Raw genomic sequence first — 15,752 nt, forward strand, 5'->3', positions numbered from 1 at the left:
ACACTTGAAACATATGAAGCTATAATAATCAAGGCAGCACAAGGACAGAAAAGTAGATTAATGGAACAGAATAGAGAGTCTATAAACTGACATACACATACTTGTCCACCTGATTTACAAGACAGGTGCCACTGCAATCCAGAGGGAAATGGATAGCCATTTCAATAAACAGGAATCAGGGACTTTCCTGGCAGTCCAGTGGTTAAGACTTCGCCTTCCGATGTAGGGGGTGCGGGTTCGATCCCTGGTTGGGGAGGTAAGATCCCGCATGCCTTGTGCCCAAAAAACCAAAACATGAAACAGAAGCAATATTGTAACAAATTCAATAAAGACTTTTAAAAACAAATAAGTAAACAGGAATCAATTAGATATCCATATGAAAAATATCTACTTCATGACATATACATAAATTAATTCAAAATGGATCATAGACTTAAATATGAAAAGTAAAATAACAAAACTTCTGGAATAAAACATAGGAAAATGTCTTCATGACTTTGAAATAAGCAAAGATTTCTTAACTAGACAAGTAAAGCATTGACCTTTTTTTTTAAAAAGTGTTAAACAGGACACCATTAACATTAAAAATTAATGCTCATCAGAAGTTTAAGAGAATGAAAAGACAGACCTCAGGCATTATCCAACAAAAAACTTGTTTCCAGAATATATTATGTGATAGAACAAGTTTTAAAATAAATATTTAGCATTTGAGGAAGACCATTAGAAATAAAGATTTTACTTGACATTTTTCAGACTGTAAATTCTGTATCTAAACATCATATATCTTATAAAGAGCTTCTACAAATCAAGAATTTTTGCCCATCAGGAAAAGACTTAATCAAGAATTTCACATAAAAGGATAACCAAATGGCTAATAAGCATATGACAAAGTGCTCAGAGTCATTAGTCATCAGAGAAATGTAAATTAAGACTAGTGAGATACTACTGCATACTCACCAGAATGGCTTAAATAAAAGACTGACAATACCCAGTGTTGACAAGGATGTGAATCAGCTGAAACCCATCATTGCTGGTGAGAATGTAAATTCGTAAAACCACTTAGGAAACCTGGCAGTTTCTGCTAAAGCTAAATATACACCTGCCCGAGGACCCAGCACGTGCACTCTTTGGTATACTCAAGACAAATGACTGCAAATATCTACTAAAGGACATGTACAAAAATGTTCATAGAAACTTTATTCATGATACCATTTGGAAACAACCCAAAAGTTTGCCAGCAGTACTCTGGATAAATACACTGTGTTAGTTCATATAATGGTATACTACACATCAATAAAAAGAATGAGGATCCACACATGGGTGTATCTCACAGGCATAACAGTAAATGAAAGAAGCCGTATACAAAGGTCTTCACTCATTATGATTCAATTTGTATAAAGTTCAAGGACAGGCAAAAGGAGTCTATGGTGATGGAAATGAGAATAATCGTAATCTCTGAGCAGAGATGGGTTTTGACTGGAAAGGAGCAAGGGGGGGCCCTGAAATCCTTAATTTCTTGATCTAGATTTTAACCGTGGAGTAAATATTTATCATGTTATACACTTTGTATGTAAAAATTAATCAGATTATACACTTAGGATTTGTATACTTTATTATATCTTACAACTCTATAAAAAGTAGTAATAGTCGCTACCTTAAAGAACTTGAAATCTATTCCGGGTGGGGGTGGTGGTGAGAGAATGGGGAGGTGGGAGCGCCTTTGCTTAAATATGAGAATGCACTCTACAAACAGTTAAATTTTTAGCCTTTACATTTAGGATTGCGATTATTCACAGCAATTGTTTTAGTGACAAAGGATTAACTAAAAAAAAAACACTAAGCCATTAACTCATCATGTAACCAATTGATAGTGAATCTTCTAACATCACAGGGGTTAAAATTCTAAAAAGCAGCTACCGCAATGAGCTTTTGTCCAACGCTTAAAAGATTTGAGAAGTATGCTGAGACACTGGTAATGACCATTATTTAAGGATGTAGCTTTAGTTCATTTTTTAATTAAACAAGTCTGCTTGCTTTTTTTTGTATTTGAGATCCTCTGACGAGTCTGTGGTATTTTGGGATACTTCGACTCTTTACAAGTCAAAGTCTTTACAAGGGTCCTCCTATTTACATCATAAGGCTAATCTCACGTACTTTATTCCCACAGATAATTAGAGGGGTTATAGAAGGACTTGGGCTTTTTAAATAGTGAGTCAGGCATGAAGTCTGGAGTTTGAAACTCTGCTACTTATTCCTTCTCACTTCCTCACTTACACCACTTCTGAGACTCATGGATCATCTCTAATGGTCTAAGCACTGTTTTTGCCACCTAGAAACACTGTGGAATGCCATCATCCGATAAACATTTTGAGGTGGTAGAAAGAACAGGAGTATAAGACAACAGCCATTTCAAAAATTCCAGGCAGAGTTTAAAATATTGTACCCTCGAAGCTAAGAATCACAGCTAAATGCTTTGGTGCAAATGTCCAACACTGTTTTATATGGCTTTTCTACAAAAAGCCTCATCAAATTTGGAGTAAGAAAGCCTCATTCTTCTCTATCAAGGTTTAAAATATATGGTTGTCACTTTCCTTTAGATAACCTCTAATTATAGCAGATAGATTTGAAGTGTAAAATAGCTTTGTCTAATGGACGCTGTCACTCATTGCATTCTGTTTTCCCCCAAGACAGGATGTATGTTGTTCAGATACAGAGCTTAGAGTCCAAAAGATGTCAAGTAAAACATTAATTTTTAACTGCCTTCCACAAGCATCAAATATTCATGTTAAAATTTTTTCTATCACATAATGAGAAATGAATTTATGTGAATTTGTGACACTAGCTAATTATAGGTTTTTAAAAATATAGAAATGAAATAATTTATCTTTCATATGATAAAAATTATTCTTTGAAGGAACTGGAAAATCTGTTATTTTCCATTTATATGAGGAGTCTACGTATAAACATTTTAATTCAGAAAGGAAATATAGATATTCTTTATAAAACATCTAAACTATTTTAAAACCTTTATATTTAACTGGTTTTAAAGTGAGTGAAGGCTTTTTCAATACAGGAGGTTTTAGTTTAATTAAAAATTTTAAAGTGACAAACTTTTGGCTTGAAAAAGAATAACCTTTAAAATGAACAAGGTTCCTTCCATACATAAATTGCGAGGGGAAAAGAGAAAGAAATGGAGGAGAAATCTGTAGGTAAAACTTGAAAGACATAAATCAACCATAATATGTAAATCTTCTTCAGCTGCTGATTTAGATTAACAAACTTTTTTTAAAAAAATAAGAAAACTAGAAATTTGAGCACTGAATATTTGATGGTATTGAAAAACAGTACATTTTCAGATTTGATGATTGTACTTTTTTAAAGTTTTTATCTTTTAGAGATATTTACTGATGTATAGCCGAAATAAGTCTTGTATTTTCTTCAAAATTATATAGGGAGAGTGGAGGGCATAGATGAAGCAAGAATGGTCATGTGTAGATAACTACTAAGGCCAGGTCTTGATTACATGTGTATTCTTTATACTATTCTGCCCACTTTTATATGTTTGAAATTCTCCATACTAAAAAAATTTTTTTCTTAAAAAACTAAGCTAAAGATCAGAAAATTTGAACTTGTGCTACACAGTTTATTTCCTGTTAAATAATTTCTTCTATATCCTTTGAGCCTGGTATTTCTCATTAGCAAGATAGATTCAGATTCTTAGGTGTGACATCATACATAGATGGGGCTTAAAAGAGTAGATAAACAGCTGGTAGGGAAAGAAGGCCTATTTGTTGTGTTTCGATGGCAGAAGTTACATTGGTAGCGTGCAGCTTTTATAAAGGACTTGAATTTCAGATGCCTTAAAGTCTTTTTTTCCTACCCTAGTGACTTCTTTTTTTGTACTTGGAATAAGATCCAAAACACTTACCATAATTTAAAGAGACTTTGTGTGATATAACCCTGCCTTTCTCTTCTGTTTTATCCCAGTCTATTTTCTTCCCACCCACTATGTTCCATAAGCACTGGCATTTCTGTTTCTAGAATCTGCCTGGTTCTTTCTTGCCTCAGTGCCTTTACATTGCCTGACCAACACCTATTCACCCTTCAACTCTTAGAGTAGTTTTGCTTCAGGGAAACTCTTTCTCCCACTCCTCTTTACTTTTTCCCTTCATAATAATAAATGTCACAATTATATTTTTGTGTAACTATTTGTTTAATGCCTTCCTCTCCCGTGGTCTCCAGAACAGGGATGATTATCAGTTTTATTCATCAGCTTTACCCGAGAGCCTCCCACAGTACCTGCCAGATAGAATGCACTTAGTAAACATTTTTTGAAGAGAGGAGTAAAGGAATGAATGGTAGATATGGCTCCTCATGCTCTTAGAGCAACACTGATTATTAAAAATCGGGCATTTCTTTCCAGCGCTCTCCTGTGCAGGGGTTCTGGTAGCATGTAGTATAACCCAGTTGCCTCTCTCATATTGGCGTAAGTAAAATTGTCCTTGATAGTGATTTTACGAAACCTGTCTTAATGTTTTGGACCATGTTTCTTGATTGATAAATTTAGTTGATCTCAGTGTTCAGTTGTAACCAAGCCTAAAATCATTAATGAGTTAATAGTGTCTTTTTGTATTTATGTCATATTTTGTTTCTTTTTTGTTTCTCTAAATTTGGCTTTTTTTTTTTTTTTTTTTCCTTTTCCCAGGTACTCTCCGCCCTTGACATACTCCAACCTCCACACATTGACTATTTTGAAGAAATGTATCCTAACCAGGGAATGTGAAAGAAGGGAGCAATTTTTTATTAATTTGTTCTTCTAGCACCTTCTGGGGTTCATGCCTTGAAGTGTATTAAATCTCATCCTTGCAGAAGTGGTTGAGTACCTGGAACCAGGTAATTTTGAAATCCCAAGTATCTGACAGAGCACAACATTATCAATATATCCTGAGTGGTGATACCACAAAACAAGACTTCTGAACAGATATTTCATTTAATCCCCACAGCCTTGTGAGATAGGTATTGCTATTCCCATTTTGCTGGTGAAACCACTGAGGCAGCTGTGTTGTAGTAGAACTCAATAAAGTGCTCTTACCACTATACAACAACTGCCAATCAGTTAAGAAGGTAATACTGCCCTTTTATCCACCTCTTGGGGTAAGGTGAAAATTAAAGAGAGCTCTTGAATACTATAATTCTTGGTGATATTTTATCCCACCAGTCCTTTGTGGAACTAATCCCTTTGTGCAGTAAAGGGTTAACTCAGTGGACTTGGGGTGCTCCACCCCTGTACATTCCAAAGAAGAGACTGGCCCTTGACCAGCTCCTGGCTGATAAGAGTCTTTGTATACCTCTTGGTATACAAAAATGAGATCTTGGGCCAGGCCAGATGGTTCTGACACACCCTTTTTTTAAAAGTATAAAATTAATCTAAGGAAAGAAGGATTGAGAAAGTTCTTTTCTCCTCAGCTATAGGTCAGTGGTAGCAACTGAGGTGAGAACATTAAGGATTCCATTTCTTAGACTTCCTGAAGTTTACCTGGCTCCTCACTGAAGAAAAGAAGGAAGCTGGTAGGATGGGGGCAGTACTTGTTTCATTCAGCAGAAGCAACTTTCTACACCTGGCCAGGAGCCACCTTCTTTATCCTTTTTGTTGGTGGGAAGGGCATCCACATACTAGAAGGCATTCCTCTGAGTGTGTAATACTGTTTCTGCCTCTTTGGAAATTAAGAAATTTTCTCTATTAAATAATAATTTTACTGGATTTACAGGTATGTCAGGGGTCCCCAAGATCACCCTCACGGTTGATGATTCAGTGAAAGGACTCAAGGACCCAGGAAAGCTGTTCTACTCATGGTTACAGTTTATTACAACAAAAGGATATAGATTAAAATCAGCAAAGGAAAAAGGTACATAAGGCAGAGTCCAAGAGAAACCAGACACAAAGTTCCAGTTGTCCTCTCCCAGTGGAATTGCACAGATAGAGTTTAATTCTCACAACAACGGTGTATGACAACACAGGTAAATGTTATTGACCAGGGCAGCTCACCTGAGCCTTGGTGTCCAGAGTTTTTATTGGAGGTCAGTGAGCCTTAGGGACTGACCTTAGCAACTCAGTCTTCAGCCCTCCTCCCTTCTCCTCACCCAGAGGTTGAACTAATACAGCTGGCCCAGGGCCCCAGGTGAACAAAAACAGGTGTTCACCATAAATCACATTGTTAGCGTAAGCCATCTGGTATGGCCAAAGCATCATGTATACTAAGACATTCATATGAGGCAGGATATTGCAAGAGTTCAGAGGCTATTTCCCAGGAGCCAGTTGGGGGCCAGTCCTAAAGACTTTTGGAATGTGTAGGTTTGGGGCAACCCAGATCTGCTGAATTAACCCTTTACTATGCTTAGACCATCTGTGGGGAATGAATGTTTTCATATAAGATAATTGGTGAATATGAGTATTTTAAATGAATGTCAGATATTTTTAGATTTTCTTCACTGAACTTAGCTAATTCATTATATCCATGTCTGTCTTATCTTATAGTTCAAGCATGAATTGTTTACATCAGGCATTAATTTTTTGTACTTGGGTTTGTCATTCCTTTAAAAACCCTGTGTGTGCTTTTATAAGCTAGGAGTTCTCAATTGCTTATTATTATAGGCCATAATTTGAGTCTGGGAGATCCTGGATTCATTATTATTTCAAATACTTGCAAAGCAGAGGAAATTTTAGCATAGTTATGGTTTAAAACCATGAGTGGTTGGTAGCTGATTTCAGCCCATTTCATTAGCTAGCAGAATGTTTCTATGAAATTCTTTCCCTAAAATTGTTCATGAATGTTTAAATTAAAAGCCTTTGTCATAAAATATTCATGGAACCCCTAGTACACCATTTACTTAAATGTTTTACTTTTTTATTTAATTATTTACCTTCAGGTTAAAAGATTGACACCTGTGCTTTCACAGTAATTAGCTGGCTACAGATGGAAAAACCTTCAAACCTAAACCTCAATATTCTTTATTTCTGTTGTATAATTTTTAGCTATATGTAGAATGATACACAGAAAAAAGGTGTTTTCCAGTGGTGGTGCCATTTGGAAAGCACCAAATCCTGTTAACATAAAAAAGAATTAAACCTATAGCTGCTACAGGATTATAAAGACTTTTTAGGAAGGCATGGTTTAGCTTGGGAAACAAAATACTAAAATTTTGTGTTTTAGAACAGCTATTAAATGGAAACGTTAAGAAATGCCTTAGTTATTACATATATGCTCTGCCTGATTCTTCTAATATTCTAAATAGAAAGTTTTCTGTGTCCTGTGCTTTTTAATACAAATAAATTTGTTGTAGTCAAAGCAAAAAAAAGTTTTCCCCTCAGTTTCCCTCTGAAAAATAAGAAAACTTACTACCTACAACACAAAAATATTGAGGATTAATAGGATCCCAAGTTACTGTTTGATTTCAACTTAATATATTATCCCTCTGTGCCAGCAGCTCCCTCTATAGTATCTCAGAATCATGGCATACACATTACACATGGTTTTAGACAGTGCTTTTTTCAAGTTGGAGGATTTTAGAATGGATAATATTTTGAATTTTAAATATATGATCTTGGAATTGTGCTTTGAAGAAACTATTTTTGAGGACTGTTTGAGGCTCTTGTTTTAGGTAAGTTCTGTGTACACATATTGCTATTCATCTAATGGATGTTCTAATATTTAGTCGATAAAGGAGTCAGTTTATAGAGTCAAAAATATATATCATATTATTTAAGTTGTAAAGGGAAAGAAATAATCTTTAGTAATCTTCCATTGAACATAAAGTACCATATCATTACACTTTTTTCTAAGACTAGAAAATTGGGATGTTATATTGCATATGTAAGTTTTCGCAAATAGTATTTTAAACCAGGTCTTTTTAAAACTAATTGAATAGTTAATATCATTTTCGAAAATCTGAGGTCTATGAACATTTTGATCTAATCAGGTGTCACAATCACAATAAGTGTCAACATGGGTATCACACAGTTAATCATATGTTTTTCCCTAAAACTGTAATAAAAATGATTATATCAGTGCCCACCAAAGATTTAGCTTGGGTTTTGAAAGACCATGCATCTTTAGATACCTCCTTAAGCAACTTTTAAAAAGACAATGATTATAACTGTTTACAAATCTTCCTACAGGGTTCAACAGATGAGTCAGGTATGGAAAGAGCAATAAATTCTACTATGACCTCTGTATCTTTTAGCTTTTGTGTTTTCATAGTTTTAAAATCTAATATATACACCTAGAAAATATATTCTTTAATAATTAAGAAAGATTATATTTTTTCTGAATTGAGCTTTCAGCTTGTTAAAGGATTACATTATTCATCTTGCACTTTGAGTTCCTATTTGGAAATGTGTATGAAAGCAGTTTGGCATTCAATTACTTTGAGCCTACTGAAATTTCATCCAAGAGAAACAAGTTTCTAATTGTTTGATTGGAAAACATTACTTATCATGCTTCCATCAGGATTCTGGACTCTGTAACATAAACAGGCCCCTTCCCAGAAAGTACTAGATGCCGACTGGATTAGAAATTAAAATTTGGCTTGCTTTGGGAAAAGCTTCTTTTTAACTTGAGAAACACAATCTTAGCATTTTATGGAGAAAAATATGGATGGTACAGGTCTTCTGTGCTAGAAACAATTACAGCCTAAAACCACTGGAAACAAGAAGTCTAACGGGATGACTATGTGTCCCAGTTTGCCAGGACTCCTGGATTTTACCTGATATCCTGGTATAAATACTAAATAAGTTTCTCCTTTCACTTTCAGAAATGTCCCCATTTGAATTAATAGGTTTGGCTTGTGCAGGCAATGTTTAAACAGGAATTTCTTGTCGTAAAGGCAGCGAGGGAACCTACACATCCAGTTCAGCCAGTTAAAGTCCTTGGTAGGCAATAATGTAATACTATCACTTAAACTACTCCCAGATGCAGTAGTTTAATTGATAGTGTTAGTATACTATATTTTATATACACAATATGTAATTCCCTAGTGCTATGAAACAGCTCTATAACCCTCAGGGAATCTTAGGAGCCAGTGAAAAGCTAAGAACAAACAAAATAAAATGTGTATATGCATATATAAGTACACTCTTTCTGCAACAACAGTACCAGCAAGGACCAGAAATCTACATTATAGGAGTTTTGAAGATTCCCATATTGTTAGAATTTCCTCTTCATTTATTCAATAAGCATAAGCATCAACTATGTTCCTAGAACCAGGAATTTTTTTCTGTTTTGCTCACTGTTGTATTCCCAGCGCTTAGAACAGTACCTAACATATAGTAGGTGCTACATAAATAAGATAGTCTCTGCCTTTCAAGTTTGTAATCTAGTGGGGGATACAATCATGTAAACAATAATTATAGGTTGGAAAGTATAGTGATAGAAAAAAAAATCTACACATCCTGAGAGCGTTGAGGATCTGATTTTTCACTCTTTCCCATTTGAGTTTCCAAGCTGATTACTTGAAAAGCATTTGATGATTTAAAACAAAAACTTTCACTTACCCACTGTCACCAATTCTGGCTCCTTGGCCCTGAAGCCTAGGACAGAGAGACAAGGAAAGGCAAAACCAAGGAAAAGTTAGCAGAACAGTCCAAGAACAGCAAAATTCCTGACTTTAACCACCTTAGTATCTACTGACTCTTTGGCTCTTTACTTTTTTAAAATTTAGTGTGTCAGGCGTTGTTCTAAATACCTTTAACTCCATTTTAAAGATGAAGAAACTGTAGCTCAGAGAGGCAGATAACTTGATCAAGGTCACTTAAAAATGATAGAGCTGGGATTTGAACCCGTGTTGACTGGTCCAGTGGGCCAAGAGTGCTCTTAACCCACTGATGCCTGTTAATGTTTTCTCTCAAGAACAATGTTTCCCTCAAGTCTGTGGGGTGAGATAAGATGTAAAGAAGAAACTATTATATATGGTAGAATGTGCCAAAAGAATATAGACAGGTGATGTGGGACTTCAAAAGAAAACACAAGACTTCGTGGAGGAAAAGACATTTCAGTTGAGTATGGAAGGATGAGAAGGATTTGGATGGGTAACATTGAGGAGGGTGGATATTCCAAATGGAGGGAGTAAGTATTAGCATCTTTTAGGGAATGGCTAGAGTTCAGAATGCACGAATAATGAGAAATTAAGCTAGTTAGGGCCAAGTCATGGAGAGCCTTGAATGTTGAACTAAGGAAATTCATCTTTATTCAGTAGGCATTTTAGGGCCCAATGAAAGATTTTTGTGGTGAGGAATGACGGAATTGGAAGCGTACTTTATAAACTTAACAAAGAATTTCTGTTTGGGTGATGAGAAAGTTCTAGAATTGGATAGTGGTGATAGTTGCATAACATTGTGATTGTGCTTAATGCCACTGAGTGGTGCGCGTAAAATTGGTTAAAATGGTAATTTTTATTATGTATATTTTACCAAAAAAATTTTTTTAATTAAAAATACCTTAACAAGGACCTGACTTTTGGAGCTGAGAGGCAGTGACTACTGTGCCCAATATAGTGAAAGGACAGAAGGATTTTTGGCAATTGATTGGGACTTCTTTAGCCATGTACTCAACAGCCTAGGTTGTCGAGTTGATGACTGGTTGGGTATTTACAGAGGCAAGACAAGGAAATGAAGAAATCTGAGGGGCTGCTTAGAACATTACAGAATGGCTGGCCACGTCGGTAGAGAAGTAATTGAAATCAGAAGAGGACTTGGCGTACTCTGAGAAAGGGGAGAGGCAAGATCCAAAGACAGATGTTGGGATGACAGCAAATAGCAGGCTCAGCAGGAGTAGTCGTGTGGTTTGAATATGGAGATTATTCTAAGAAAGGAAGAACAAGTTGTAGTAGCTTCAAGATCTAAAGCCACGCTTTGAAGTGGATGAAGTAGAATAATAATGAAAGTCTTTAGAGTTCAGGTGGTTGAGAAACTGAGGGGTAGAGAATCTCTACCCTGGCCGCACATCACATTCACCTAGGGAACTTTAAAAAAAAAAAAAAAGAAAAGAAATGAACAGACCCTGCATCCCAGAGATATATATACACACACACACACACGTATATATATATTCTTTTTCATAATCTTTTCCATTATGATTCATTACAGGATATTGAATATAGTTCCCTGTGCTGTACAGTAGGACCTTGTTGTTTATCCATTTTATACAGAATAGTTTACATTTGCTAGTCCCAAACTCCCAATACAGCCCTCCCTCACCCCACTTTCCCTTGGCAACCACAAGTGTGTTCTCTATCTGTGGGTCTATTTCTTTTTCGTAGATAAGTTCATTTGTGTCATATTTTAGGTTCCACATGTTAAGTGATATCATATGGTATTTGTCTTTCTCTTTTGGACTTACTTCTAGTACAGTAATCTCTAGGTCTATTCATGTAGCTGCAGATGGCATTATTTCATTCTTTTTCATGGCTGAGTAATAGTCCGTTGTGTGTGTGTGTGTGTGTGTGTGTGTGTGTGTGTGTATACCACATCTTCTTTATCCATTCATCTGTCGATGGCCAAATATTTAGGTTGTTTCCATGTCTCGGCTATTGTAAATAGTGCTGCTGTGAACATGGGGGAGGGGTGCGTGTATCTTTTTGAATTATAGTTTTGTCGGGATATGTGTCCAGGAGTGGGAGAGTGGGATTGCTGGATCATATGGCAACTGTATTTTTAGTTTTTTAAGGAACCTCCATACTGTTCTCCATAGTAGGTGCCCCAGCTTACATTCCCACCAGCAGAATAGGAGGGTTCCCTTTTCTCCACACCCTCTCCAGCATTTGCTATTTGTAGACTTTTTAATTATGGTCATTCTGACCAGTGTGAGGTGGTGCCTCATGGTAGTTTTGATTTGCATTTCTCTAATAATTAGCAATGTTGAACACCAGAGATTCTGATTTAATTGGTTTGAGTTGGATCCTAGGCATCAGTTTTTTTTTTAAACTTCCCTCCAGTGAACTTAATGTGGCCTCGGGGTTGGGATCTACTAGACTGAAGCACTGGAATGATTCTCAGTATGAATGTTGAAGTTACCAGTGACCACCTGGGAGACTTTGAATACGTAAATGTAAACTAGCTTTTTGTGTCATGTAGCTAAAATCAGGATTGTTGTATGGGCTGCTAGAAAAGACAAGGATGAGAGAATGTGGAATGTGGAATTAGCTTCTGTTGTATATTTTTTAAGAGGTTTTTGAGCATAGCAGTGGGACCAACCATAGCCTGGAAAGGGTGGGAGAGAAGAAGGCAGCTTACTCCTTCTCTACTTATCAGCTCTTTTTTTTTTTTTTTTTTCCATTAATTTTTGGCTGTGTTGGGTCTTCGTTGCTGCTTGCGGGCTTTCTCTAGTTGCAGCGAGCAGGGGCTACTCTTCGTTTCCGTGCGAGGTCTTCTCATTGCAGTGGCTTGTCTTTGTTGCAGAGCACGGGCTCTAGGAGTGCGGGCTTCAGTAGCTGTAGCATGCGGGCTCAGTAGTTGTGGCTCGCGGGCTCTAGAGCGCAGGCTCAGTAGCTGTGGTACACAGGCTTCGTTGCTCCATGGCATGTGGGATCTTCCCGGACCAGGGCTTGAACCCATGTCCCCTGCATTAGCAGGCAGATTCTTAACCGCTGCAGCCACCAGGGAAATCCTGTTCCTTGGCTCTTAATGTCTGGGTTTGTGTACACGTGCATTTATTTGCTTTGGAGGGCTGTGATGATGGAAGATTAGTAATCCCAGGCTCTACCACCTACATTTGACAGACACAGAAGCTTGCGTTTGCCTTCTCTAGGGTACTTTGGGAAGAAAAGAGCTGAGGTTTGAAATAACATAATATATTCTAGGATGCTTTTTCTGTTTCATTGCATTTGTGGTTATAGCCTTAGTGACAAGGACTCAGCCAACAGAATTTTCTGGGCCATGACAGGGGATGTAGAATGACAACTTTCCAGGGTTTTTTTCTTTTTTTCCGGTGGTAGACTAGACTTCTTTTTCTTTTTTTAGTCAATTTTACATCGCAAATTAAAGGTAGTTTTAATTTTTTGATTTTTGATATTCTATACAACAAATTAGTTACCTTAAAAAGAAGGGGAATTTGCCTCAGTCTGGGAAAGAGATTGTTATATTCAAACATTTTAACACCGTGACCTTTTATTCCATTGATTTCTATAGAGAAGCACCGGCATGCTTCAGAAAAGGTCAGTGATTCTAATTGAAGCACACACCAATTTTCTTCTGGTTGCAAAGACGCCCATGGTTTTTGTTGCAAAGAAGATGATGAGATTTAGGGCTGACCATTTGTTACCAGAGAAAGCAGTTTTCTCTGTGATGCATTGCTGTTTTTCTTTCACGTGGAAAGCATTGTTTGAAATCAACAATACCCATAAACCAGATTTTCATTATCCATGCTATTTAATGCCCTCGTTTTTATTTCAGAGGCAGTTATATATCTGAGATCAAGGTTGAAATTTCCCTCCTCTGTGGACCTGATTTTGGAAGAAAAAAATGTGAGGAAAAGGATACTGTTGTCTCCCATACTTATGGTTGTGAGATTTTTCTTTCCAACAGGAATGGCAGGATTTCAGAATTAGTGCTTAATGTGAGTTTAAGAATATTTTAACTGTCATTCTTGGACTTTTCATGTAAGAGAATCTGTGGCTTCAGGAATCAGACATACTATAGTTTATTAAACCAAAAATTCACCATGTCCTTCTGGAAAAATCACCTGATTTTCATATTTGTTTTAACTCATATTGCATAAAGATGAAGACTTTAAAACAAATAGTTGTAAAACTGTTGACCAACATGGATGGCTTCTACTTGATAAATATTTAATATTGCAAGATTTCTTTTTTATAATTTGGCTTAGTGTTGGTCTCTGTCCAGAATGAAATGGAAGAAAGAATTGTCCAGTTTTTAATATCTGAAGTCAGGGATTAAAATTGTGTTTTCAGAGCCTTCTGTCTATATTCATTCTGTAGGAAATAATTTGATACAGCAGGTTCTCCATTTTCTTCTCCCAACCCAGCTAAACCAGTTAAATACCCTTATTTTGCTATCTGAAGGCTTTTAACGCATCATTAATAGTTTCTCACACAACCTCAGTAGCTGAATGCACATAAAACATTAAATGTGTTCTCAGACTTCAGTTCAGTTAAGCAGACAGGTCAGCTGCTGCAGTTCGGAACTCTAGATGGCCAGAGTTTTTGAAGCTGATAGGTAGTTTTTTTACATAAGACCACATCACAGATTTTCACATATATGCACAACTTGAGCTGTCCAGAATGGTTAGCTCTCTATTATTAAAGTACTTATATAGCAGTGCTTTCTTATGAAATATTTGCATAGCCCTTATCAATAGCAGTCATTTATTCATAATAGTTTATAAATTCCCCTGGTTCTTACTGACTGTAGAAGCTGGGTAATGAGTCAGCTTTATTCTCTTTTGTCTGAGAGGTGCAAACAATTAAGTTATAGACTGATTGGCAGGCCTGAACATGGGAATATGGAAAATTGGCCTTCATTACATATTCTTAGAGGATTGTTATATTAGGAAATTGACCGCCAAGTATCTCCCTTTCTTCTCCTTACAAAGCCTTGGTGGCTCCTCCAATACATGTTCTTGATGTTGGAGCCTAAATAACAGCACTCTAGGGCTTCCCTGGTGGCGCAGTGGTTGAGAATCTGCCTGCCAATGCAGGGGACACGGGTTCGAGCCCTGGTCTGGGAAGATCCCACATGCCGCGGAGCAACTGGGCCCGTGAGCCACAACTACTGAGCCTGCGGGTCTGGAGCCTGTGCTCCGCAACAATAGAGGTCGCGATAGTGAGAGGCCCGCACACCGCGATGAAGAGTGGCCCCCGTTCACCGCAACTAGAGAAAGCCCTCGCACAGAAACGAAGACCCAACACAGCTAAAAATAAATATATAAATAAATAAATTTATAAAATTAAAAAAAAAAAAACAAAAAAAACCAACAGCACTCTAAAATCAGTGCCATCTCCACTCCTTCTGCCTGCCATACTCTCATCATCAGTTAGTTCTGCTGCCTGACAAGAGCAGTCTTGAGTTTGATGACTTATTATCACATCATGAAATGGGAACAAGCTCCTTATCCTCTGTTTATTTCAAAATCTTTATCATCAGTTCAGGGCCGACCTAGTCAGCATTCTGCTAGCTTGAGGTAATAGAAAATCTATCGTAGTGGCAAAGAGCATGGAGTCTGGAACCAGACCACCTAGATTTGAATCGCAGCTTTGCCTCTTACTACCTGTGTTTTCTGGTTTTTTTTTTTTTTGGTTTTTGGCTGCATTGGGTCTTTGTTGCTGCGCACAGGCTTTCTGTAGTTGTGGCGAGTGGGGGCTACTCTTTGTTGTGGTGCGCAGGCTTCTCATTGCGGTGGCTTCTCTTGTTGCGGAGCACGGGCTCTAGGCTTGCAGGCTTCAGCAGTTGTGGCATGCAGGCTCAGTAGTTGTGGCTCGTGGGCTCTAGAGCGCAGGCTCAGTAGTTGTGGCGCATGGGCTTAGTTGCTCCGCGGCATGTGGGATCTTCCCGGACCAGGGCTCGAACCCGTGTCCCCTGCATTGGCAGGCGGATTCTTAACCACTGCACCACCAGGGAAGTCCAACCTGTGTTTTCGTGGGCAAGTTACTTAACCTCTCTGTGCCTCAATTTCCTGGTTAATAAAATGAAAATAATAACAGTACCTACCTCATAAAGTTATTTTGAGGAATAAATTGGGATA

The 15,752-nt window shown here is 37.2% G+C and overlaps 1 protein-coding gene across 4 annotated transcripts in view; it reads left to right on the forward strand.

Moving 5' to 3' along the window:
- The window catches only part of NLK (nemo like kinase), a 147,170-nt gene that overhangs the window by 90,654 nt on the left and 40,764 nt on the right, over nucleotides 1-15,752 (forward strand). For all 4 annotated transcript variants that reach the window (XR_011071970.1, XR_011071971.1, XM_068531114.1 and 1 more), the window contains exon 3: nucleotides 4,706-4,761. Coding sequence is in view for 2 of the 4 variants with exons in the window: in XM_068531114.1 (XP_068387215.1) it covers nucleotides 4,706-4,761 (56 nt within the window). In the remaining 2 variants the exon portion in view is untranslated. The remainder of the gene's footprint in view (nucleotides 1-4,705; nucleotides 4,762-15,752) is intronic.

This window comes from Eschrichtius robustus, chromosome 20 (assembly GCF_028021215.1).
Source record: "Eschrichtius robustus isolate mEscRob2 chromosome 20, mEscRob2.pri, whole genome shotgun sequence".
Taxonomy (NCBI): domain Eukaryota; kingdom Metazoa; phylum Chordata; class Mammalia; order Artiodactyla; family Eschrichtiidae; genus Eschrichtius; species Eschrichtius robustus.